The 27955-nt window shown below is 43.0% G+C and overlaps 1 protein-coding gene across 1 annotated transcript in view; it reads left to right on the forward strand.

Moving 5' to 3' along the window:
• Positions 1-462: 462 nt before the first annotated feature.
• Positions 463-27955, forward strand: part of LOC126252931 (ras-related protein Rab-34-like) — a 99244-nt gene continuing 71751 nt past the window's right edge. Inside the window, exons 1-2 of the mRNA XM_049953926.1 lie at positions 463-617; positions 3372-3614. Of these exons, the coding sequence (XP_049809883.1) occupies positions 3376-3614 (239 nt within the window). The 5' untranslated portion in view covers positions 463-617; positions 3372-3375. The remainder of the gene's footprint in view (positions 618-3371; positions 3615-27955) is intronic.

Below are 27955 nucleotides of genomic sequence, written 5' to 3' on the forward strand. Positions count from 1 at the left end.
TCTAATCTGTTGAAGTCCGCTGTGCTACGAATCTCTCGAGAAATATTAACATTCGTTAATTTTAGTTTGATTCACGAGGCAACAACGATTCTGAGAGTAATGACACACATTCTGTATAATACATTCGGTTCCATTTTATGATGGCCTACTACAATTAAAGACAATGTTTCTCCCGACATCATTTCAAGCAAACCGCTTTGTTCTGGTTTCAGAGTAGGCAACTTAAAATTTTATAACGACGTGACCACAGGGCATTGCCTGCTCGTAATGAGGCAATATACAGATTACTAATTGTTTATAAAAGTAGAGTTTTCTTTTTATTGTAAAAACTTTCTGCACTGATATAACAATAAACTTAAATAACGGACAGTGTCCAGAATAGAAACTGCATTTGTTGTTTAGCGTATCTATGTTGGCAACGGTTATTTACTTCGTGTTGCCATGGTTTCAGCGTCTTGCTTAGGGGATTAGCGGTGGTCTTGTATGGTGATCGGCGCATACTGAAAGTAATTAACTTGATAATAAATAGCCATTGGACCAGAAAGCTTACGGTCAGAAGATGCATATAATCTACATCAGCTGACGGCAGTTTTCATACGGCTTTCTTTGCAGTAAAAGTAAGTATGGTACGGTATAGATTTTTCATATCACCTGTTGATATTTTAACACTGAAAAAACTCGCTATGTTTTGCTCTAACAGTCAGTTTCAGAATTTGGAATGCGTTGAAATATGATTGTCAATATGTCCTGATATCAACAATAATGTAAATATATAGAACATGGCACGAACAGAAATTTCAGGACCATCCCATCACCTGTCTGGGCATTCAGTAATGAAATGTAATCTTAATCCGAGTAGTGAAATAATGACATAATATAGAATTATTCCTATTTGTTTATGGCAGCGCAATAGGTGAAAATATTTACTCATGTAATAAAACTTTTGTTTTAAATTTGGTCAAATGTTCGGTACCGGTACTTTTACAGTACTTCGATCAGTAATTATCTCTCTAATGTGTTTAACAATTACTTACGCAAATAATAAATTAAGTAAATAATTGAGCAGCACATCGTGTGATTTTCATCTTTATTTAGAAATGTGTGCACAATTTGATGCATGTTAATGTAGATAGATACATTGAATGAAGGTTCTGTCTATCAGAGAATAATTCGTATTTTATATATGAAGGAGTCGTCAATTCCTCAGAGATTCCATCTCTGTGTGGTATGCTTAGGCCTAAATAATCACAATTACTGTCAGATGAAAAAGAGGAAGAGCTAGGTCCAAATTAAATATGCCTGAGCCTCACGTTAAATACAAGTAGGATGGTACTTATGTTTTGAGGAATGCTGGCATTGGTCTGTTAGAAAATGGCAACTAGACACAAATACATAGCAACTAGCCTACTACTTTCTTCACATTAACCACCATATTCCATGAATTCCATTGTAAAAATTATACATGCCAAAGTTGATCCAAACTTAATTTTTATTACTAGCTGACTAACAGTTGGCAAACAAACTCCTGAAAGGAATAATTGTAAAGCTATAAGAATTAAGAAATAGTAAATTTCTTGATGAAGCATGACACTCAGTTACTGTCGAAAGCTATACTGATGTTTATTGTTTTGCCACAGCAGATTATCTTGTAAGATGACAGGCAGTGAAAATACAAAATATATAGTATTATTTTAGTTTCCATGTTAACCCAGAGAGAACTATCTCTGTGTCAACGCTAACCAGTTCATTGTCTCATATAAAAGGAAATTTTACACATGTTTATAGTGACAGTGTAATTCTAATATGAAGAAGACCAACTACTTGCTGCATAGATCAGGATTTAAACTGTATATAATTACATGAAAAAAAAACTCAATTGCTGATGGTAATGTATTTTATCATAGCATGTGTACACATATTCACATGCTTGCGCACCCCCTCCCCCACACACATCCCTCACTCTCCCCCTCCTTTTCCCTCCCCTCCCACCTGACTATGATCTGGGAGTGTGTTGTGGTCTTACCTGTAGTGAGTTGGCAAAAACTGAAAGAGGTGAAGATTGATGGTGAAAATGGGTATAGTGAGGAATAGAATTACAAGAGTGAAGTAAGAATCAGCTATACGGTGAGCAAGAGCAGTGGGATATATTCACAAGTCACTATTAGTTTTTGACGTTTGCATGATACTGTAAGTAGTGAGATTAGTAACAGTTAAAATAGTTTCCTAAAAATTACTGATGTTCCGCTACAACTGTAGCCTTGGCTACGTTTGATAGGTTTGTTTTCATACTGTAGGTGTGTTTGCTTTTATTATCATGCAACTGTTAAGTCTTGCTTATTGTTTCTTCCTGGGTGGTGTGAATGGCAAATGAACTGTTCAGTTTTTAAGAAGCAAGTGTGATGAGGAAAGGAATGATTCTGTGGTACAGCAGTTGTAGGCTAGAGAAACTGTACAAAACAAGATAAGACAACTTGTGGGGACAGAAAAACTGGGAGAATTAAAATTAAATTCTTGAAAAGTCATGTTTATAAACAGCAAGGAAAAAAGAAAACTAAAGAGGTTTGTTGGAGAGAAGGAAATGACATATCGTGTGGTGTTGTGAGCAGATTGCAGCTAAAACTACTGAAAAACATATAATAATGCAAAGACATTAAATTAAAGGAAAGTAAAATGTATAAAAAGAAGTTGTTGAAGCAGCTAATTTATGAAGACGAAAGAGCAGGGCAAAAGAGGAAAAACACACACATAAAAAAATTTATTAAAATATGCAAAAATTGTAAGGAAATATTGGTCACCATATTTATTCCAGTGAAATTTATTTGTAGAGTGTGATGATGTAGTATTCATTTATTGTGAATGATCCACTGCTGTTTAAAAAGAACAATAACATACATAATTACAAGATCAAAAGGAAAAATGACATTCATTACTCCACTTTAAGATTGTCTTCAGCACAAAAAGGGGTACACAGTGCTGCAACAAAAAATTCTGATCACTTAAATAGTGATATAAAATGCCGGACAAACAGCAAAGTAAAATTTGAAAACAAAAAAGTTTCACATTTAGAACTCCTATTCTGTAGAAGAATTTCTGTTATAACGTGTAGAAGGTGGTAGGTGGGAATTACTAACTCACATCTGTATGTTTAAAAAAATATATAAATTTCAAGCATGTGTTCATATTTAAAAATTAATCTGCAATGTAAACGTATAGTGACTCATTTGATGTCATTATGATTTATCATGCAAAATAATCCGTGGAGCATGTGGCTAACTATATAGGCTGTGCTAGCAGCAGTAGAATACTAGATATTATGTTGATGTATATATGTTGATTGTTCATTATATTTTAAAGAAATGGTTATTTTACAGGTAAATGTTGGAATCTCGATCAGCTGTTTTCAAAATGTTACGTGATAAGGCATACAAGGACAGACAAATAAACTCGTTTGTACCACCGTACAATACTGATGCTACACCTTATCGACAGACTGACTTCAGCCTCGAAGTAAGAGAAACTTGCAAGTCTAATGCCTCCATTACTACTGGGTTGAAAATATCCAAAGCCATTTTCATTGGGGATGTAGCAGTTGGTAAAACTTGTGTGATCAACAGGTAATTATTATATTTTGAGATTTCAGTTATCATAAAATAAAAAAAAAAAATAACATGCATGGCTTCAGGTTTAATTCTGATATTTGTGACCAAGTTTAATACTTAGAAAACAAGGAGAGGGAAGATGCAACTAAATGGCTAACTTTAACAGAATATTTCACTTGCCAATTAGTTATTCTAGCAAATTTCATTAAAGCAAATTGATATAGGTAGTAAATAATGTAGGAAACATATTGGCATTCGAAACAACTTCGAGTCATCTCAGAGTGGTTAAATACAGGTCCTGTATGGCGTTTATGGGAATTTTATATCGTTCTTTGTGAAAAATTGTGGCAAGTTCAGATAATGGTGATGAAGGTGGATAGCCACCATGCGCCCTTATTTCCAAAGTAGACCAAAAAGGCTCAATAATTCTGCGTTGTGGCGACTGTGATGGCCAAGGGAAACACCACAATTCATCCTTTTGCTTACAAAATGAGTTCTGGATGATGAGAGCTGTGTGCATAGGGGCCCAGTCATCTCGGAACACAGCATCACCACTGGGGAACAAACATTGTACCATAGGATGGACCTGATCAGTCAAAATGGTCACATAATCTTTGGCAGTAATGTGAGCTTGCAGAGTAACTATGAGGCTCACAGAATACCAGAATATGGCTGCCCAAATCATCACCGAACCCCCACAAAGTTTGGCACATAAACTCGGCCATAAGTTGGAAACATTGTGAAAGAAGACTCATCCAAGCAAATGACTTTCTTCCATAGCTGTATAGTTTAGGTTTTATGTCTTTCGCTCCACATTTTCCTATTACTGGCATTTGCATCACTGATGAATGACTGGAATTCCAGCTTGCACTGCCATTCTGTACTTAATGGAACTTCTTCCATGTTGTTTTGGTGTTGACAGGGTTCACAAGTGTGACATTCAGTTCTGCAGTGACTTTTGCAGCTGTCGTGCTCTTATTTTTCATCACAGTACTCTTCAATGACTGTCTATCATGATCATCTAGACGAGACCTTCCCAGCCTCCCAAAATGCCAAACCCTTAGTGTGGTTCAGGTTCACTGATGATGCCTTCATGATCTGGACCCAGAGCCAAGACACTCTATCTCCATTCCTTCACAACCTCAACTCCTTCTCTCCCATCCACTTCACTTAGTCCTCCTCAACCCAGCATCTCACCTTCCTAGGTATTGCCCCACTCCTCTCTGGTGGCTCCATCCACACCTCTGTCCACATTAAACTCACCAAGCACCAACAGTGCCCTCATTTCTACAGCTGTCATCCCATTCACACCAAAAAGCTGTTCCATACAGCCCGACCAACAGGGAACGGTGTATCTGTAATGATAAGAACTCCCTCCCTAAGTATGCTGAGGGTCTCGCCAAGGCCTTCACGGACAGGTGCTACCCCGAGATCTATTCTGCAAACGGATCTTCCATGTCATTTCCCCTCATAACCCCCCCCCCCCACACACACACACACACACCCGCCATGAACTGGCCACAAAGGTGTGCTCCCTTCATCACCCAGTACCACGCCAGACTGGAATAGCTGAACCACACCCTTTGCCAGGGCTTTGATTACCTGGCATCAAGCCCTGAAGTGATGGACATCCTACCAGAGATACTTTCCCATCAGGAGCCGAGCCACGTACGAAAGCAGCCATGTCATTTGCCAGCTCTGCTGCAACCATTGCACAGCTTTTTATATTGGTATGACTACCAACCAGCTCTCCACCAGGAAGAAGCTACCGCCAAATACATGCTTTATTTCAGTGGCTGCTTCACTACCCGAACAGTCTGGATCTTCCCCTCCACCACCTGCTTTTCTGAACTGCGCAGAAGTTAGTCAATATTGTCACACATTTAAAGAGCATCCAATCACATAAGCAGGAGTACTGTGTATCTCGATGTTATGGTGACATAAGAATTACTCCATTAAATTTCGGGAGTGCTCCCACCATAAACTTTGTTTCTTCCTTACAACACATTTTCTGCCTTGGTAATTATCCTGACCTCATCCTACAGTAATGTACTGTCCCCGCATCTTCCACCCAACAGTTTCCACCCCCTCTGTCCTATCATCTCCTTTCCATTCTCATCTCCCAGCCTCTTTATTTTCCACCATCTGCCAATGCACCTGCCAATGTTTCCCTGCTCCTCTTCTTTTCACTCATTTTTCCCCACCTCCCTGCACCACAACCTCATGACACTGCACCTGTTGGCATTGTAGTCCTTCCACACTCAGCCAGACAGCATTCCTCTGTGTCCCCACCTGTATACTACTATCCCTTCCCCATCCCCTCCAGACTGCTGTTGCTATCCCACATAATAGTTACATTCTGACTGAGCTGCAGGAGTTAGCGCTCATGTGTGCGTGAAGTGCTCTCACTTGTGGGTATAAATGGTGTTTCTCTGTGGCTGATGAAGGCTGTGGCTGAAAGCTTTGTGTAAGTGTCCTTTAATTGTGCTTGAAGAGCTCTCTGCGCATGAGTAACAAATGGGAGGAGAGTGTAGGGATGTTTATTGCTTGCTTTGCCTACAAGAATTCAGTTGACATGGAGCACTTCTCAGGAGCATTCCAAATATTCTTTGTGAGAGAATTTTACAGAAACAGTGATTTGGTGACTGCAGCGTGGAGAAAATTTTGCAGTGGTCGTGGATTGCGTAATGTAAACGATGCTCCAAGTGTTCCCCGTATCCAGAAAGGGATCAAAATATTTGAGGAGACCAGTTCAACACTGGTCACACTGAAGTTTGAGCACCCAAGGTCATCAGGAATGGGTGAATCCATGGAGAGTGTAAATCTATCTGCTCATGAGGATCCTAAGCATGCAAGTTCTTTACGTGTGTATAGATCATCACTGCACCAAAGTCTGCAAAAATACCTTAAACTGCACCCTTGCAAAATCCAATTAGTGCAAGAATTAAAGCCTCAGGATACCAGACATTAATGATGTGACTGAGTGCCTTTCATTTGACAATGTCTTGTTTCCTGATGAGGCTGATTTTCACCTGAAAAGTCACATCAGTAAGCGAAATTGCCGCTACTGGAATGCAACAAATCATAAACAGAAAGAAGCATGAGAAACCCCTTCATTCACCAAAATTTACTGCATGGGCTGTGATGTCAGCTTGAGAAATAATTGGCCCATACTTTTCTGAGGACGACAGCAGTTGTACATTTACAGTGAATTTGGAATGTTTTGTGCAATGTTAAATACCTTTTTGGTGCCGGGATTGCAAAACGTTTCTGATTATAACCAAAGAGCAAGATTTCATCAAGAAGCAGCCACAGAACACACACATCCAATGTGTCTATGCTGAGAGTTAATGAAATTTTCCCTCACAAATTGGTCTCCGGGAGGGGTGCATAAATTGGCTCCCACACAGTCCAGATTTCAGCCCCATGTATTTTTTTCTTATGGGGATATCGCAGATCTAAAGTGTTTGCCAACAATCCAACTTCCCTGGAGCAATTGAAAGAAAATATCTGTAGCGAAGTGGCAGCCATCCCAATGTCTACATGCCGAACCATCATACAAAATTTTGTTCATTGTCTAAATGAGAGTCACAAGCGTGCTGGATTGCATTGAAATGATATTATTTTTAAGAAGTAAATTCCAAATCTGTATATTTAAATAATAAATAAAGATTTTATTGATAGACTTCAACCTCTAATTTATTTTGACACAGAAAATATAAACTTTCTTCTGAGACACCCTTGCTTTCAAAAACTGAACATATTGTACTTATTCATTTTCTTCAAAAGAAAAGCAAAGAGAGGCTGCACCAAAGTTAGTTGACATTGTTACACATTTAATGAGCATGCAATCATATAAACCAGAGTAATGTGTATCTTGATGTTTTAGTAGCATAAGAATTAATCCATTAAATTTCAGAAGTGCTCCCACTATAAATTTTGTCTCTTCTTTACAACACATTTTCCACTCCGGCAATTATCCAGGCCTCAACCTACAGTAACATACAGTCCCCACATCTTCCACCCAACAGTTTCTACCCCTTCTGTCCTATCATCTCCTTTCCATTCTCATCTCCCAGCTTCTTTATTTGTCATCCTCTGCCAACGCAACTGCCTGTCTTTCTCCCTTCCACGACTCCATGATTTGTCTAGGTTGAAACCACTGTCTTTGTTAATTTAATTCTTTGCCAAATGAATTTAAACTGCTTGCTTTAACAAACTCATAAAAATATAGCTACAGTGCAACTAGTATTGACACATCAATGTCTCAGCATGGATCAACCACTTTGCCACAAGTTCAGCTTATGCATACTTTTGCTACCAGTCGACATCTCCGGCACTTGTATTTTCTGTGGTTTAAAATGATGGAACAAGTACTGTAGCTTCAGACTGACAGCTCGCCCTGAAGATAACCCAGATGCACATGACTGAATTGTCAGAAGAAGAAGAAATAAAGTTTATGCAGCTACACTCGTGAAGTTTAATCTTCGGGAGTAATGTGTTTTGCAAAGAATACTGCTGTGATTACCACATCTGAGGGACCTGAAAGCCAGGATCCAGAAGGCACTGAACATATTGAAAGTGCCTTAGTCACAGGTTTTGGGGAACAGACAGATTGTGTCTGCCCCATTTGTATAAGGCTTTCATGAGATTGTAGCTATACTATGGGTGTGCTGTGTATGGATCAGTGAGGGCTTCATATCTGAAGATTATTGGTAACATCCATCTTGAGGGCATTAGGGTGGTCATGGGCACCTATAAGACCTGCCTCATACCCAGTCTCTGTGCCGAGGCAAGGGACGCACCACTCACCATCGAGTGGCAGCTCTTCATGGTATGTCAGGCTTGTAAGTTCCTCAGTGCTCCAAATTCACCAATGTACCATACTGTTGCTCATCTCTCTCTCTCAAATGTGTTTGCTCCAGTTGTCCATGAGCGACAGGGCATTTTTAATTCATGTGCAGTACATGCTGGAGTCACTTGGTGTAGAGCGAACGCAAACCCAAATCCAGGGTTTTAACCGCCTTCCACCCTAGTTGCTGCAAAGGCCCAGAGTAATTTTAGACTTAGTGTAGCACAGAAGAGGATGCATTCCTGCATATTTTTAATACATTACTTCATTATACTTTAACCCTTTGAGTCCCAATATGTCAAAAATAAGTAAACTTGTAGTAATATATCTAAAAAGAAAGATGATGAGACTTACCAAACAAAAGCGCTGGCAGGTCGATAGACACACAAACAAACACAAATATACACACAAAATTCAAGCTTTCGCAACAAACTGTTGCCTCATCAGGAAAGAGGGAAGGAGAGGGAAAGACGAAAGGATGTGGGTTTTAAGGGAGAGGGTAAGGAGTCATTCCAATCCCGGGAGCGGAAAGACTTACCTTAGGGGGAAAAAAGGACAGGTATACACTCGCACACACACACATATCCATCCACACATACAGACACAAGCAGACATATTTTCTGGTATACACTCGCACACACACACATATCTGTATATTCATATCATAAACTTGTAGTAATATGAATATAATAGAGGGAAACATTCCACGTGGGAAAAATATATCTAAAAACACAGATGATGTGACTTACCGAACGAAAGTGCTGGCAGGTCGATAGACACACAAACAAACACAAACATACACACGAAATTCAAGCTTTCGCAACAAACTGTTGCCTCATCAGGAAAGAGGGAAGGAGAGGGAAAGACAAAAGGATGTGGGTTTTAAGGGAGAGGGTAAGGAGTCATCCCAATCCCGGGAGCGGAAAGACTTACCTTAGGGGGAAAAAAGGACAGGTATACACTCGCACACACACACATATCCATCTGCACATACACAGACACAAGCAGACATTTGTAAAGGCAAAGAGTTTGGGAAGTCTTTGCCTTTACAAATGTCTGCTTGTGTCTGTGTATGTGCGGATGGATATGTGTGTGTGTGCGAGTGTATACCTGTCCTTTTTTCCCCCTAAGGTAAGTCTTTCCGCTCCCGGGATTGGGATGACTCCTTACCCTCTCCCTTAAAACCCACATCCTTTCGTCTTTCCCTCTCCTTCCCTCTTTCCTGATGAGGCAACAGTTTGTTGCGAAAGCTTGAATTTCATGTGCATGTTTGTGTTTGTTTGTGTGTCTATCGACCTGCCAGCACTTTCGTTCGGTAAGTCACATCATCTGTGTTTTTAGATAAACTTGTAGTAATTTTCACAAAAGTCACTTTTATTAGTGTCATAAGCGATGAATGCAATAATTTTAAAAAAATTAAAAAATTAGTTCCTTAATAAAGGTGGTTTCACTGCCAGACCACTGGGACACATGGTCTTCAACCATGTATAATTTCGAGTGGCATTTTTTAAAGCAGTTTTGGACTTTCCCCAGGCACAATGCCACATTACACACATCGCAATGCCATTTTGTTATGTGAGGTTCAGTTTTTGGGGTGCACGACGACGAGATATTGCTTGTATTGGCATGTGTTCAGACCTGGTTTCCCTTAGTCCTCGAGGCACCGTCTTTTCAAATTTGTTTGCATTCGAACCGTGCATGTTCTTGATGGTGTACCATTTGTTGTGCCAATAAGTTCATGGACCACCACAATCCGGAACTCCTTCAAAAACATTGCTGCCCCATCACTCCTTTCTTGGAACAACAAAAATGCATTTACAATGCAGACATCCAGAATATGGTAAAAAATTCTAAGCCACCGCCTTTTACTTTTCCTATCAATCTCTCATACAGATTTTGGCATATCTGTTTTATGGACATACCCCATATGCATGTACTCTTTCACGAGTGTGGGGCAAGAGATCTCAATTACTGACACATCTTTTTGTTTTGAGACACTGTTTTTGACTGCCTTGGATCATGAAAATTAGACAGATATAAAATTCCCTTCCTGTCCTTCCATATCAGTGTAGACATGCCTTTTTCTGTGCATCTGTAGTCATATTCACAACACTGAAGATGTTTTACAGGCTCCAAATCTTTGGGCACGTCCTTTTGACCTCTTTTTACTGCCCCACAGGCATACACGCCATGATCATTAAGATTTTTTCATTAGGCTAACAGAAGTGAAAAAACTGTGAAAATAAATCTATGATATTTGTTCACCACTTTCTGAGTAAATTTCTCCACTACCCTTTGACCCAATTGTTTTTTTGGACATTTACCAGTTTTCCTGTATAAATCTGGAATTCTGATTTTCATATTGGTTTTCGAGGCATATATTGGCAGAAACTAGAATGTCCTTTGGATTTTGGCATTGATTCATTTACAGACTGACATTTAGTAGGTTTGTAGGAAGCTAAGAAAGTCCTAGCTAGCACATCTAGTAGTGGACAAAGTTTATATAACTTATCAAAGTTGTCACTTCCATGTTGTGGCTGGCAGCTGTTACATTGATGTGGAGATTTGGTAAGTACCAAATGAAACCATTTTGAGACATTTTCAATGAAATATATTTGTCTTGTAGCACAGGGTCTGAAGACCAGTATCCTTGTAGCTTGGAAGAACTTTTACTCCCATTAGTGCGTTAAGTGCAAGGAAGATCTTCATTTCCTCTTCTGTTGCAGGTGAAAAATTGGTATTCCCTCCTTTTTTTTGGTGGCATACAAATTAGTCCAATATACGAGTTTCAAAATAAATTTCTCTGGAAACAAGTTTACAACAGGAGAGTCATAGATGTCATCAATATTTGGTCCAAATTCTGCAGAGAAGTCACACATAATAGGTAATTTGTATGACGTATGACTCGTTGTTTGTGAATTTATTACTATGGCATCTTCCTCATTAGTGTCACCATCACTATCCTCATCAACTCCATTGTCAGTGAGTAATTCAGAATGTGGCAAAGGTGCTGAGGTACATGACTGTGGACCACTCAGAGAAGCTTCATCCTCGGAGTCACTGTCTGCCTCAGATACATCAGAATCTACATGTCTCATAATTTCGACTAAAATACCGGTTATGAGGTCATGAGTGAGTGTCATCTCGGTACCTCCACGAAATCATAAAGTCTGAAACAAATGAAAGCGCTCCATGAAAAGCAGCAAACCTATCACTAGATGTAATAATTTCATGTTACAGTACAAAATGTATGGAACCGCATACTGTCCTAGTGGTTTCAGACTGAAATCACCAATAAAACCTATGCCACAAATTGAAATTTACGTAAAAAAATTTCCAGCATACTTACATTGACTGTCAGTTATCGCCTCAATATGATCAGTACACTTGAAGTAAATTATATCATAAATTATAGCACGAAGTTTAGCAAAAACAAATCACCAACAACCGCTAGCAAGAATTGGGTGCCATCTGTTCCCATGAAAGCTCTGAGTCACTGGTTAGAAGAAGTAGAATCTTAAAAGTTCGTCAGCACACCACTGGATGTCTCTGCTTTGCACTAGCATTTGTTGTTTCGCACAAATGCTGCTGGTCCTTCCGAATAGAATTAATGAAATGGTTGTTTCAGGCAGAAACTACTGGTACTCAAAGGGTTAATTGAACATCACAACTCTGTAGCTGTATTTATATATGAGTCTAAACAGGGAGACTCCATTGGTTGCTTCATAGTTTTCCCTGATCGTGTCCTCAAGATACAACTGCGTCAAGACTTTACTGTCTTTATTGTGGGATTATACACAACTTGCAGCACTGGAGCAGATGAGATGTGTTGAGAGTGCTGAATTCCTCGTCTGTTCTGACTACCTGAGTGCCCTTCACTCTCTACAACACTTGTACCCAGCAGTTAAAATAGTCAAGAACACCCAGGATGCCCTCCTTCATCTACAAACGCTGGGCAAGGAGGTATCTTTCTGTTGGGTGCCAGGCCACATGGGTATTAAGGGGAATGAAAGGGCAGATGTAGCAGCCAAGGAGATCCGATATGATCCTCAGTTACTTCAGTGTGTCATCCTCCTACCTGCTGTTGCTGTTCTTATGAGGTATAAAGTCAAGTGTTGGTGGGAGGAAGAGTGGCTGCGTCTAGTAAAGTACAGAATGCAGCCGTGGCATACCTCTTTCCAACCACCCAGGTGGGATGAGATCCTCCTTGCTCGCCTTCACATAGGCACAGCCCTCGTGGCTTCTTGTTCGGCTAGAGGACTCTCCGATGTGTGGTGCTAGTGGTTAACAAATCACAAAGCATCACATTTTACTAGACTGTTTTAGTTTCAGTAGCTCATTTAACGACAGATTTGTCCTCTATTTTAATTGACAACTAAACAAATGTGGTGTGACTTTAAGATTTTGTGAATTGACCTACTTGCTCCCTAAAACATTGCAGCTATGTTTTTAATATGTTATCAGAGCACTAGCTATCCGTGTTTTTTGCAAGTGTTCAGTCAGCCACATATTCCTCTAAATCTATTTTAGTTTTCCTCATATCTTTCTTAGATTTACTTAACAGTTTTAGAACATCTAAACAATGTTAACATTGTCGTCCATGATGTGAGCTAGTGTGATTGTACAGGTGATCATGAGTGAGATTGGGGAAGAGTGAGTGCGATTTTGTCTCAGATTGCTCTTTATGTCTTTTCTCACATTTCCTCCATTTTAACTACATTCATTTCTCCTAATTTCATATGAGAACTGAAAACCTTGTTGTTGAGCACCCCTAAAACACACACACACACTTCGTTACTTGAAGAATCACTTTCCAAAAATTAATGGCATGTTCTTTAAATATGAAATTTGATTTCCCGCACATTTTTTGATTTATGTGTTGCTTTTAAGAAGAGTAGTGGTATAAAAACAAAAGATAAATAATAGTTAGTGAATTGTACTCTACAGTTTGCTGGAAATGCTTTTATAATTTAGGTGTTGACTAGTAGCATTTCCAAATGAAGAGAAAAATTATTAATATAATTTATTACTGATAACAAGTGCCAATTTCTTTCATTTTTGAGTGAACAATTTTCATTGCTTTTGTAGACCATCGTTATCATGTCTTGAAAGTCAAAACATCTTCATCTTCAGCCCAGAGCTGGTAAATTTCAAATTAGCAAAGATAACAGGCAATCTTATCTTCTTGTTGTTGTGATGGTCTTCAGTCTGAAGACTGATTGGATACAACTCTCCAAGCTAGTGTGTCCTGTGCAAGCCTATTCATCTCCACATAACTACCCAACCTATATCCATTTGAAGTTGCTGACGGGATTCAACCCTTGGTCTCCCTCTTTTTGTCCCCATCCCCAAACCTCCGTGCGTCAGACCATTGAACATATAACCCAGAAGTAGTTTAGGAGTAACAGAACAACAGAAACATGGCAGAATTTCTACAAAGTTCAGAAACAATCCCCGAAAGATATTAGAAGAGTGAAAAGGGCATAGGACAAAAGTAGACTAAATGAAATCGAAGAAGAGTTCAAGAGAAATAATGTGTGAAATTTCTACAGAATATTCAGAGAGAACACAGAGGGTTATCATCCTTCAAATATCTGCTTCAAAAGAAGAGATGATTTTCTAGAAATAATTAGTAAAGAAAACTGGAAATTTAAAAAAAAAATCCTTGATAAACTTATCAACTATAACAAACCTAAAGAAAGCGCTGGCAGGTCGATTGTCTATGGACCTACCAGCGCTTTCGTTCGGTAAGTCACATCATCTTTGTTTTTAGATATATTTTTCCCACGTGGAATGTTTCCCTCTATTATATTAAACCTAAAGAAAAATTACACTTCATGAAAAAAGTACCGAATCCATATCCGAAACTGCCTGCAATCACAGAGGTAGAGGAGGTCATAAAATAACTAAAACGAACAGATCCCGAGGAGAAGACTGCATATCTCCAAAGCCATGATACAGTGCCAATAAAAATTAATCAGTGTTCTAACAGCATCTTATGGTTTTGGTTTATCGTCTACTCATCATGCAGCCCTGGCTCAAAACAGCATATTAAGGTGCTGTGAGGTACCACACAGATGTGAGATGGGTGATTGGCTGTGTCATCGTCATTATACTGCACCTGGTCCCTCGATGTTTGGATGGCATGACAAGAGAGAATCTACCTGAGATAACTTTTGGAATCAGTGTAAGGGAAAGTGGAAGAATGTATATGTTTTCAGGGAAATATGACAAAGCGAAATTGTTAGCTGAGTAGTAGGAGTTGGAATAAGGTAGCACAGCTATCTTGCTGGAAGTTGATAAGCTGGTGTATTGAGAACGCTGGCTGTAGTACAGTTGCAAAGTTTGTAATTTAAACAGCAACTAGCTTCATGTATAGTTCTAAAAAGTTTATTTAAATCAGACCATTACAGGTTTCAGAATGATTAAAAATTCGTCTTCAAGTGCTTTCTACTGGAACCTTGATTTGTACTCATTTACTGTTTTGGGTGCACTAAGACAAGCAAAACATTTTTCATTCACAATTTGATAAAATTACAAGAGATTTTTTCTTCTTCTTTTCCCTTTTTCACAGAAAAATTGAGATATGATTTTCAAGTCAATGAAATATTAAATGTGGCAAAAACTTATGTAGGTACACTTGTGTGTTATGCTTTTAAAATTAACACATTTTTCTCACTTGCACTGTGTGAGTGCTGTTTAATTCTCTGGAAAGTGCTTTAACATGAATTATTTTATGTTTTATGACAGCACACATGCTCACCATTTACAAAATGTTGTCTAGCTTCACCTGAGTGACATAGACAATAGTTTCAAAGATGTTAGACTAGTAAAGAGTGTGTAGTCACAGTAAAATAAGTCTTTGCTAGAGCGATGACATTAATTTCAAAAGTCAAACGGAGGATTAAAACTTTGCACAATAAATTCAAAATGGTATTCTATTGAATGGGTAAGATTAAAAAACAAATATTATACAGGGTGATTATAATTAAAGTTAAACTCCAAACCACTGTAAAATAACACAACTGGTCAGAATGACATCAAATTGCAACCGAATATTATTGGAGAAGTAGGAAAACATATGGCAGAAGAAAAATAAATAGTTACAAAATATAGCAATAGATGGCACTGTAAGCATCATAATTTAATAGTGGTCGACTACAAATGACAAATGAATCATACAACAATGCTTAAGGTGTATGTATGACATTAAAACAAACTATACTACTCAGTGTGCATGGGTGTACAGGTGTGATACTGTTAGTTACATAAGCCTATCCACCACGACAAGGTCATATTACCTCGAGCATCACTCACATCAGTTTTCAATTGTCCTGGCGCCAAAAACCACATAAAAAGCATCAACCACATCGGTTTTTAATTGTCCTGAGGCCAAAAGCTGCATAAAAAGCATCAATGGAAATCAAATCGGATTATTGATTTCCGTGTGACTGGTACAAAACATGTTCAGTATGCTGTCCACCATTTTCTGCAACAAGTTGAAATCGAGAAACAGCATTTTCCACAACTGTTCGAAATGAACGTGTTGTGCAATGCGTGCCTTCAATGCAGCTAAGTTTGCCATCGGAACATTGAACACAACATCTTTCAGATAGCCCCACAGGCAGAAGTCACACGGATTAAGATCAGGTGACTGGGATGGCCAGGCTGTAGGGAAATGGCTGCTGATAATTCTAGCATTTCCGAAATGGCGTTTCAACAGCTGCTTAACTGGACTTGCAATGTACAGAGGTGCGCCATCTTGCATAAAAATGATCCCATTGATACATACACGCTGTTGGAGAGCTGGAATTGTGACGGTTCTGCCTGCTCTATGTCTTCATTTTTGTCCTTGGTGTCGACGTACTGCATTGCTACACTGGCTGAAAAATGGGTTGTGGATTCCGACACTGACTTCTGTAAATAATGTAGCTGACAGTTGCACAGTTGCATTTCCAAGTACTTTAATTTCACTGTTCACAAACCCCTAATAATACACCGCTATATTGCCAGTGCACTATTGTTTAACTTTCGATAAGCCTCATTATTAGGTTGCAGGCGAATGTCCACATGCTGCTAAAATAGTTTACTATTGAACATCTGCGAGCAGTAAAAACCTAACCACAGAGTTCACAGTTCTTGAATAGAAAGGTACGTATGGAGCAGACACTATCATTGTTTTTACACATGGCCTAATTGTTTAACACTTATTCCACCATTAAGTTCTCAGCTGAAACTCGGCCGTGGACTGACTGTCTTGTGACCAAAAATCAGGCCGTTATATATCATCACAAAAATAGCTACCGAATCTACACATTGTTTGAAGTTAAATTTACAGAAATTACAATTAAAACTTAACTCATTAAATTAACTGAATACATCGAAAAATTGGTTCTTTTTAACAGTTTCTTCTACTACAAGGGTTAAACTGAATTATTTGTTTAAATCATGAAATTAACAAATATAGCTACGCAAACAATACTTTTGACAAAACTGTTAATTACTTTGGAATTAATTAAGAGCTGGTTTTGCTAACATGTTTCCAACTATAACCAAATAGATACTTTAAGAATACTAGCATTTTGTCTTCCAAATGTTTACAATTATTACAGAATTTATATTTGTTTATACATCAACAATAGAATTTAAGTTATGAAACAATTACTGATTTCACCTAAATTATAAATTCAAATGACATACGTAAAACTAAGCACAAAATAGATCTGGTGTTCTATTCTTTAAAACTGAGGGCCAACCTTTCTCTTTTATGAAAATGCAGATTATACTCACATTTGTTAATGGTGATTAGTTGAAAGTGAAAAAACTAATTTAAGGAGGCAGATGGCAAAACAAGAAGGGAAGTAAAATTATCCCAACTTGCTTCATCACAGAATGATGTGGTTGCGCAAAAGACACTCATAGCACTTACCAGTGATGGTACAGGTAACAGGACCAGAAGCAGCTGTCTCTTCGAAAAAATATGGCCCTATAATAAATGATGCCGTAAACCCACAACACAGTGACCATTTCAGGTTGAAGTGGCACTGGTTGATTTGCGTGTGGATTTTTCATTGCCCAAATTCGACAATTCTGTGTATTGACATATCCTGCCAGATGGAATTGGGCTTCATCTGTCCACAAAATCTTCCATGGCCAATCATTGCCCACTTCCATGCGAGCAAGAAATTCTAAAGCAAAGGTTTCTCTTGCTGGCAGGTCAACATGAAGCAACTCTTGCACATGAGTAATTTTGAATGGCTAGCAAAGAAGGATGTTTCGTAGGATTTTACACACCATGCTCACGGGTATGTCCAATGTTTGGGCAATTCTCTGTGCACCACACATTTGCACACCACCCCTCATCTCCTTCTGTATTGCTGTGGCCACTGCTTCCACAGAAGTTGAATCAATTTGTTTCCTCCCTTTACCAGGCTGCACGCCAAAAGAACCCATCTTTTTGAATTCCCAAACCATTTTCTCCAGACCCACAGCATCATTGGACCAACACTGTAGTAGCCACCAGAAAGATCGCGGGAGGCGCACATTGGCACGGCGCGTCACGGACGGTAGTTGCCGCAAGTAGAGTCCCGTCCACCAGAGGGCACGCGAGAATTCGGACGCGACCTCTGCCGGCATGACAACAACAACAACAACTACTACTACTCCGGCAGTACGGGCTGTGCCCAGTCAGTTAATATCGGGCATGCCTAGGACACAGCCCCGGTCTACGCTAAGTGAAGTGCGACGTAAACGTGAACAGTGTTACTACACAATTGGCGACGAGTAGGGTCGTTCTTTCGCGTGTTGCGTCGTTGTTCCGGTTTCGCAGCTTCTCCACGGCACGGAGAATTTAGTGCGGGTTTTGGTTGCGCAGCAGACGGAGCTCACGGCCACCATGAAACAAGTGCTTCCGGCGTTGCTCTCCACGCCATCTGCTCCGGCGCAGTTCCCTCCTCCCTTTGTCTAGCGGTTCTGGCGCTGCAGTCCGGAACCGCGGGACTGCTACGGTCGCAGGTTCGAATCCTGCCTCGGGCATGGGTGTGTGTGATGTCCTTAGGTTAGTTAGGTTTAAGTAGTTCTAAGTTCTAGGGGACTTATGACTTAAGATGTTGAGTCCCATAGTGCTCAGAGCCATTTTTGAACCCTCCTCCCTTTCCCCCGTATGACGAGACGGCGGAGGATTGGGACGCATACGAACATCGCCTTCGGCAGCATTTCCAGGCGTTTCATGTTGCCGATTCGGAGGTATGTCGTGCTCTCTTCTTGTCTCGGATATCTCCCTCACTGTATCAAGTTTTGCGGCAGCTAGCGCCGTTGCAGGAACCCTCGTCCTTGACTTTTGACGCATTGTGTTCGTTGCTGTCTTCCTATTATCGCCGCCGCACGCATGTTGTGGCGGCTAGGGTCGAGTTCTATCAATGCAAGACACAGCCCCATCAGTCTTACCGGGCGTGGACCGCTACCCTGCACGGTCTTAGTCGCAAGTGTCATTTTGTCACGGAGCACTCGCGAGAGTCGTATGCCCACGTTATGGTATGCGACGTCATTGTTCGTTCGGCCCCTGATAGGGAGGTCCGGCAACGGGCCCTGCAGTTAGAAGACCCTTCCCTCGAGGAAGTCCTGTCCATTGCTCAATCGTATGAAGTCTCTCATGTGGCAGGTCAACAGCTGGAAGCGTGGTGCGACGTCGCGGAGGTTCAGGGCGGCGCGGCCGCGTCCACTGTGTCCGGGGTGGACGACGTGCGAGCGCTACAATCCGGCCGTTACGGCCGCTCCCGCACGGCGCATAAACAGAATTCCGGCCGCCGGCCCCTGTTGCCGTCCTGTGCGTCGTGCTATATACACTCCTGGAAATTGAAATAAGAACACTGTGAATTCATTGTCCCAGGAAGGGGAAACTTTATTGACACATTCCTGGGGTCAGATACATCACATGATCACACTGACAGAACCACAGGCACATAGACACAGGCAACAGAGCATGCACAATGTCGGCACTAGTACAGTGTATATCCACCTTTCGCAGCAATGCAGGCTGCTATTCTCCCATGGAGACGATCGTAGAGATGCTGGATGTAGTCCTGTGGAACGGCTTGCCATGCCATTTCCACCTGGTGCCTCAGTTGGACCAGCATTCGTGCTGGACGTGCAGACCGCGTGAGACGACGCTTCATCCAGTCCCAAACATGCTCAATGGGGGACAGATCCGGAGATCTTGCTGGCCAGGGTAGTTGACTTACACCTTCTAGAGCACGTTGGGTGGCACGGGATACATGCGGACGTTCATTGTCCTGTTGGAACAGCAAGTTCCCTTGCCGGTCTAGGAATGGTAGAATGATGGGTTCGATGACGGTTTGGATGTACCGTGCACTATTCAGTGTCCCCTCGACGATCACCAGTGGTGTACGGCCAGTGTAGGAGATCGCTCCCCACACCATGATGCCGGGTGTTGGCCCTGTGTGCCTCGGTCGTATGCAGTCCTGATTGTGGCGCTCACCTGCACGGCGCCAAACACGCATACGACCATCATTGGCACCAAGGCAGAAGCGACTCTCATCGCTGAAGACGACACGTCTCCATTTGTCCCTCCATTCACGCCTGTCGCGACACCACTGGAGGCGGGCTGCACGATGTTGGGGCGTGAGCGGAAGACGGCCTAACGGTGTGCGGGACTGTAGCCCAGCTTCATGGAGACGGTTGCGAATGGTCCTCGCCGATACCCCAGGAGCAACAGTGTCCCTAATTTGCTGGGAAGTGGCAGTGCGGTCCCCTACGGCACTGCGTAGGATCCTACGGTCTTGGCGTGCATCCGTGCGTCGCTGCGGTCCGGTCCCAGGTCGACGGGCACGTGCACCTTCCGCCGACCACTGGCGACAACATTGATGTACTGTGGAGACCTCACGCCCCACGTGTTGAGCAATTCGGCGGTACGTCCACCCGGCCTCCCGCATGCCCACTATACGCCCTCGCTCAAAGTCCGTCAACTGCACATACGGTTCACGTCCACGCTGTCGCGGCATGCTACCAGTGTTAAAGACTGCGATGGAGCTCCGTATGCCACGGCAAACTGGCTGACACTGACGGCGGTGGTGCACAAATGCTGCGCAGCTAGCGCTATTCGACGGCCAACACCACGGTTCCTGGTGTGTCCGCTGTGCCGTGCGTGTGGTCATTGCTTGTACAGCCCTCTCGCAGTGTCCGGAGCAAGTATGGTGGGTCTGACACACCGGTGTCAATGTGTTCTTTTTTCCATTTCCAGGAGTGTACATCACGATCGGTCAGAGTGCCCCCAGCGTTGGGCCGTTTGTCGCAAATGTAATGAAAAACGTCACATTGCTAAAGTTTACCGCTCAGCCTCAAAAGCATCGATGGAAGCAAGTACAGAGGACATGGACGTTGACATTCAGGAAGTTTCATCGGGCCAGGCTCCTGACGCATCGGCACGCAAACTCTTTATTGAGGTGTCAGTTCGGTCGCGCCGGTTACAACTGCAAGTAGATACGGACGCGGCAGTTTCGTTGTTGAATGCACAAACTTATTCCGACCTTGGATCGCCCCCGTTGGCACCAGTTTACCGGCGTCTACGCGGTTATGGCAAACAGTTCATTCCCCTACTGGGTCAATTCACTACCGACGTGACTTACAAATCAGTCACTCGGCCTATTACCTTTATTGTTGTCAGTGATGCGAGCTCCGCTAACCTCTTTGGCCTGGATGCCTTTCAAGCTTTCGGTTTTTCTATTGCTGACACCATACAGTTGGTCTCCGAAGACGTTCCCTATCACTCATTGGAATCTTTGATCTCAGACTTTCCAGATATTTTTGAGGAGGGCCTGGGGCGTGTTTCAGATTTTGAAGCTCACTTAACGTTGAAGGCGTCGGCTCGCCCGCGTTTTCTACGCGCGAGGCAGATCCCCTTGGCTCTCCGCCCTCAGGTAAAGGAAGAGCTAGACCGGCTGACAGCCCTAGGGGTCATTCTTCCCGTTTCTTCCAGTGAGTGGGCTTCGCCCCTCGTTATTGTCAAGAAGCCCACGGGAAAATTACGTCTTTGTGGCGATTTCAAGGCCACCATTAATTCCCAATTGGTGGTGGACACCTATCCTTTGCCTCGCGCTGATGAATTGTTCTCCGCCGTGGCGGGAGGCCACTATTTTTCGAAAATCAATCTGTCGGAGGCTTATCATCAGATACCACTTGATGAGGACTCCAAATGGCTGGCGGTCGTCAACACCCCGTTTGGCCTTTACCAATACCAGCGGTTGGCTTTTGGAATATCCAGTGCCCCGGCGATATTCCAGCATTATCTTGAGCATGTCACGTCGACAATCCCTCATTGTATTAATTACCTGGATGACATAATTGTCACAGGCCGCAGCACGAAGGACCACTTGCACAACCTTCGCACCCTCTTTCTCAAATTCAGGTCTGTGGGCTTGCGTTGCAACCTGCATAAGTCAACCTTCTTCCAACCGTCCATTGAGTATATGGGCTACACCATATCTCGGCACGGCATCCAGCCCCTAGGAAGTTTGGTCCAAGGTATCGTCAACCTTCCTCGGCCCACTTCGCTGAAAGAGTTACAAGCTTTTTTAGGCAAGATAGCCTATTACCACCGGTTCATTCCCAGGGCTTCCACTATAGCCCACCCCCTGTACTGCCTTCTGCACAAGGGTGTTCCTTTTGATTGGTCGCCTGCATGCGAGCGAGCGTTCACCTCGTTGAAGGGCCTCCTCACGTCAGCCCCTTGTTTGGCTACTTTTGATCCCCATAATCCGTTAGTCCTGGCTACAGATGCTTCGCAGTATGGGGTGGGGGCGGTCCTGGCCCATCGCAACGCAGATGGTTCCGAGCAACCACTGGCGTTTGCGTCGAAATCGCTTAGTCCCGCGCAGGCCCATTACTCCCAGGTGGACAAAGAGGCTTTGGCCATTGTCTACGCTGTTACCAAGTTTCACCCTTTTTTGTATGGCACGAAGTTTCAGTTAATCACTGACCATAAGCCGTTAATATCGTTATTTGGCCCCGCCTCTCAGATTCCGGATAGGGCGGCCCACAGACTACAGCGCTGGGCCTTGTTCCTCTCTAAGTACCATTATGACATTCATTTTCGCCCTACAGGACAGCATGCCAACGCCGACGCTCTTTCCCGTCTTCCGGTGGGCCCAGATCCTACATTCGATCAAGAGGAGATTATGTGTTTTCATTTGGATGTGGCGTCCCGCCAAGCAGTGGATGGCTTCCCGATCACTAGTTCTCGAGTCGCCAGGGAAACGGCGGCTGACCCGGTTCTCCGGCAAGTAGTTCGCCTCAGTCAGCAGGGGTGGTCATCCCGCCCTCCGGGCCGGGCCTCGGACCCTCTTCGTAATTATTTTCTTCTACGAGACCGCCTCTTGGTCTTGAAGGAGTTCTCCTTCTGGCTACCAATGATACAGCTCCTCGCGTGGTTGTTCCTGCAAGTTTATGAAGGGAGGTCCTCACGTTATTACATGCGGGGCACTGGGGTGTTTCCCGTACTAAAACCTTGGCTCGCAGACATGTGTACTGGCCCGGTATTGACAGAGAAATTGAGCACTTGGTGGCCGCCTGTTCCCAGTGTGCGAGCCAACAAGCATCTCCCAGGGCAGCGTTCTCTTCATGGCCGCCGGCAACCCAGGCATGGGAACGTGTTCACATCGATTTTGCGGGCCCGTTTCTCAATGGCTTTTGGCTCATTGTCATTGATGCTTATTCCCGCTTCCCATATGTGGTTCGCTGCTCCTCAACCACTTCAGAAGTTGCAATCCAGGCACTAGCAAAAATCTTTTCTGTGGAAGGTCTGCCAATCACCCTGGTCTCGGACAATGGACCGCAGTTTATTTCGCAGACCTTCCAGGATTTTTGTAGGCGCTTCGGTATTCGGCACATTTGCTCTCCCCCCCTCCATCCACAATCGAATGGGGAAGCCGAGCACATGGTGCGCACATTTAAGACGCAGATGAAAAAGTATGTGCACAAATTTCCTGCAGAGGAAGCATTGACGTTTTTCTTGATGGCATACCGGACCACACCAATGGGAGAACGCAGCCCCGCAGAGCTCCTCCATGGGCGTCAACCTAGGACTCTGCTGCACCTCCTCCGGCCTGGTCCTCGCCAGTCTTCACAAAACGGAGTACCTGGCTTTCCACTGGGTATGTCGGTCTGGGCCCGTGGGTTTGGTCGCAATCCACGTTGGATACCGGCGGTGGTCCTGCGCCGAAATGGCTGCCGGCTCTATAACTTGCAAGCGGGGGACTGGGTGGTACGTCGTCACCAAAATCAGCTCCGTCTACGTTTGGGCACCCACCCTCCGACCTCTCGGACACCGGCTTCCCCATTGCCGGCACCTGTATTGGTTTCGCAGGGGACGTTACCTCCTCTCCCCGCTGTGACTCTGCCGCACTGCGATGGTTCTTAGCCTTGGCACCCTCCATTAGCTCCAGCACCGGCATCGCCATCGTTCGAGATGCCCCAGCAAGAGCCGGCCCCCCTAGCCGGCCCGGTTTCACAGGAGGTTGGTTCTCCTATGGTCGTCCCTTCCCCTTCGTCCCCGCCACTGGGTCTTGCCCCTCCCGGGGTGGAACAGGATCCGGAGTTCGACAGCTTGTCGCCCATTCTGTCCCGGACTCCGGTTGTGGGACGACGGGGGCCTCTTTGTGTGGGTCACTTCCAGCCGTGTTCGAACGTTCCGGCTCAAGGGTTGGCAGGTCCCCTCGACTCCATCCAATGGATGTGGAGGTCATCGCTCCTGCCTGACGCTCCACCTTCCGACGCAGTGGATTACACTGGCTTCACCCCCCGAAGGAGGAGGAGTGTAGTAGCCACCAGAAAGATCGCAGGAGGCGCACATTGGCACGGCGCATCACGGACGGTAGTTGCCGCAAGTAGAGTCCTGTCCACCAGAGGGCACGCGAGAATTCGGACGCAACCTCTGCCGGCATGACAACAACAACAACAACAACAACAACTACTACTACTACTACTACTCCGGCAGTACGGGCCGTGCCCAGTCAGTTAACATCGGGCATGCCTAGGACACAGCCCCGGTCTACGCTAAGTGAAGTGCGACGTAAACGTGAATTGTGTTACTACAAACACCTTTTTTCAAACCCTTCAGTGTCCAGAACCTCTGCAGAGAAACGTGTGTACAGTCATCATTCTTGTAATACAGCTTTACAAGCAGAGCACGATCCTGCATTGAGACAGTCATGGCGAACGTTGCAGATGCAAAAAGAGGAAAAGCTGTGTACCCGGCGTGTTTATACCAACTTCAATGGGTCGTGTGCATGACAGGTGTTTTCAACCATCTATTGATCCATTTTCACATTCTCCCCCCCCCCCCCCCCCTTTCTCCGATAATATTCCGTTGCAATTTGACATCATTCTGACCAATGGTGTTATTTCTACAGCATTTCGAAAGTTTAACTTTAGTTATAATCACCCTGTGTATAAACAATGGAAGGTTGGTTTTTGTGAACTATCTAATCAGATCTAATAAATGTTACATTAAAAAAGATCAGTAAGATTTTGAGAGGGGGTGGGGTGGACAGTGTTAAAAATGAGTTTGGACATCAGGTCTAAAGTTGCAACCTACACTTTAAATAGTAATGAGATACAATTCACTGATTAGCCACTTACAATGTAAGAAATAAGTTGTAATGTTTTTGTATATCAGACTATGAATATCATATAAATGTGAGTTTTACAATAAAGTTATAGGCAATTTATATTGTTTTTACACAAAAGGGTAAAAAAATTAAATTAAACAATGTTGGATGACTCTGTTTGCTCACTCATAATTAGCCGAAGAAAACTGTTCTTATGTATATGGATCTCAGTATCCTCTAGAAGATTCATTGTGTCACATCTACACCTATACTTCCATGACTACTCTGCAGCTTGCAATTAAGTGCCTTTGAACCCCTTCAAGTTATTTATCTACCTTTCCACACTCTTAACAGTGTGGAGGATAAAAGAACCCAGAAATCTTTCCATATGAGCTATGATTTCTCTTATTATATTACAATGACCATTTCTCCCTGCATTAATGGGCACAAATAAAATATTGTTGCATTCAGTGGAGAAAGTTAATATTTTAAATTTCTTGAAAATATCCCACCTCAACAGGAAATGCCTTTGTTCTAATGATTGCCACCCCACCTTGCATATCATGTCTGTGACATTTTCTTCCCTGTTTCCTGACAGTACAAAATGAGTTCCTGTTCTTTAGACTTTCTTGATGTTCTCCATCAATCCTGTCTGATGCGAAGCCCACACCACGCAGCAGTACTCCAGAAAATGCCATGCAAGTGTAGTGTAGACAGTCTCTTTAGGAGTTGTGTTAAAAAATCTAAGTGTTCTTCCAATACACAGTCTTTGATTAGCTATCCCCACAACATTATCTATGTGATCGTTCCAGTTTAAGTTATTCATGAGCGTAATCTCTAAGTATCTAGGTAAATTCACAACCTTTGAATCTGGCATTAGTATGAAAAAGATAGTCTTGATGGGAGAAGCAGTCTAGTGGTGGGAATAAGGAGGAGGCTGGTGTAAGGAGGGAGGGATAGGAGGGTAGGGGTGGGAGATGGTTAAATGCTGCTTGTGGTACCATACAGGGATGAGGTGGGGAGAAGGTAGGGCAGCTGAGTGCACATGAAAGGTTGGACAGAGAATGGAAAATAAGAGAAGAAGAAAAAAAATACTATGGGTGCATTGGTGAAGTAGAAGGCTATGTAATGCAAGAGTAGGAATAGTGAAGGTGATGGTGGGTAAAGGACAGTGACTAACAAAAGTTAAGGCTAGGAGGGTTATGGAATGTAAAATATATTGCAAAGAGAGTTCCCACCTGTGCAATTCAGAAAAGCAGATGTTGGTAGGAAGGATCCAGATGGCACAGGATGTGAAGCAGTCATTGAAATGAAGAACGTTGTGATGGGCAATGTACTCAGCAACTGGGCGGTGCAGCTATTTTTTGGCTATAGTTTGTCAGTGGCCTTTCATGTGGACAAACAGCTTGTTGGTTGTCATGCTCATTGTAGAAACTTTCCTCCAAAATCCTCAGTCCCATGGCAGTATCAATCCTTTCAAAAGGCCTTACCTTTTACCCCACTCCCAAATTCAATCATGCTGGACTTGTTACAGACCTTCTCTCCTTCTCCCAATCCCTACATTGGAAACATTTTTTTGCCACCAATCAGACTCAACCAGAGACCAATGTTGAACCATGCCCAATTCAGTTTACTCCTCTATCCAACCATGATACTCCCCCTGCCCTCAGATCACCCCCTGTTACTTTCCATAATGTCTTAACCTCGAATCTTGCACCTCACCATCATTCCCCAAGTCCCTCAACATGCAAATTAACCTTATATCCACAGAAAGAACTGCAGTAACCACCTAAAAACTGATTCCAACCTTATAATCTTACTTGCTGACAAAGGCTCCTCCACTGTGGTTTTGAACTGCAAGAATTACCTGTCAGAAGGACTCCACCAGCTGTCCAATTCGCCCACTTACAAAGCCTGCCACAGTGGCCCATTCCAGAAATCCATCAGGATCTTCAGCCTGTCGTCAACCCAATCATCCAGGATGCCCCATTGTGTGTGGTTACTATGCCCCCTCTGAGAGACACTCTGCTCTCGTAGACCAACACCTTCAGTCTGTTACTCACAACCTACCCTCCTATATAAAAGGTGCCAACCATTTCCTCTACCAACTCTCAACAGTTCCTGTTCCTTTACTCACTATTCATGCCACCTCCCTTTACACTAACATCCTTAATGCCCATGGCCTCACTACTGTTGAGCACTACCGTTCCCAGTCCCCAATGGATTTCAAACCTATAACCCCCTTCCTGGTCACCATGACCAGCTATATCCTCACTCACAATGACTTCTCCTTTGAAAACATCACCTACATACAAATCCATGATAGGGCAATGGGCACCTCATGGCACATCCTATGCCAACCTTTTCATGGGCTATCTAGGGGAATCTTTCCTACATACCCAGAATCCCAAACTCCTCACCTGGTTTAGATTCATTGACGATATCTTCGTGACCTGGATCAAGGATGAGGATACCCTGTCCACATCCTTCCAGAATCTCACACCTTCTTCCCTCTTCGTTTCTCATGGTCCTCCTCAACCCAGCAAGCACCTTCCTCGATGCTGACCTCCAACTGAAAGATAGTTACATCAGTACCTCCATCCATATCAAACCTAAAAACCATCAGTATACCTCCACTTTGATAGCTATCACCCATCAGCGAGTGTATACCTGTCCTTTTTTCCTCCTAAGGTAAGTCTTTCCACTCCCGGGACTGGAATGACTCCTTACTCTCTCCCTTAAAACCCACATCCTTTCGTCTTTCCCTCTCCTTCCCTCTTTCCTGAGGAAGCAACCTTGGGTTGCGAAAGCTTGAAATTTGTGTGTGTGTTTGTGTGTTTTTTATTGTGTATATCAACATACCTGCACTTTCTCATTTGGTA

The sequence above is a fragment of the Schistocerca nitens genome, chromosome 4, assembly GCF_023898315.1.
Source record: "Schistocerca nitens isolate TAMUIC-IGC-003100 chromosome 4, iqSchNite1.1, whole genome shotgun sequence".
NCBI lineage: Eukaryota > Metazoa > Arthropoda > Insecta > Orthoptera > Acrididae > Schistocerca > Schistocerca nitens.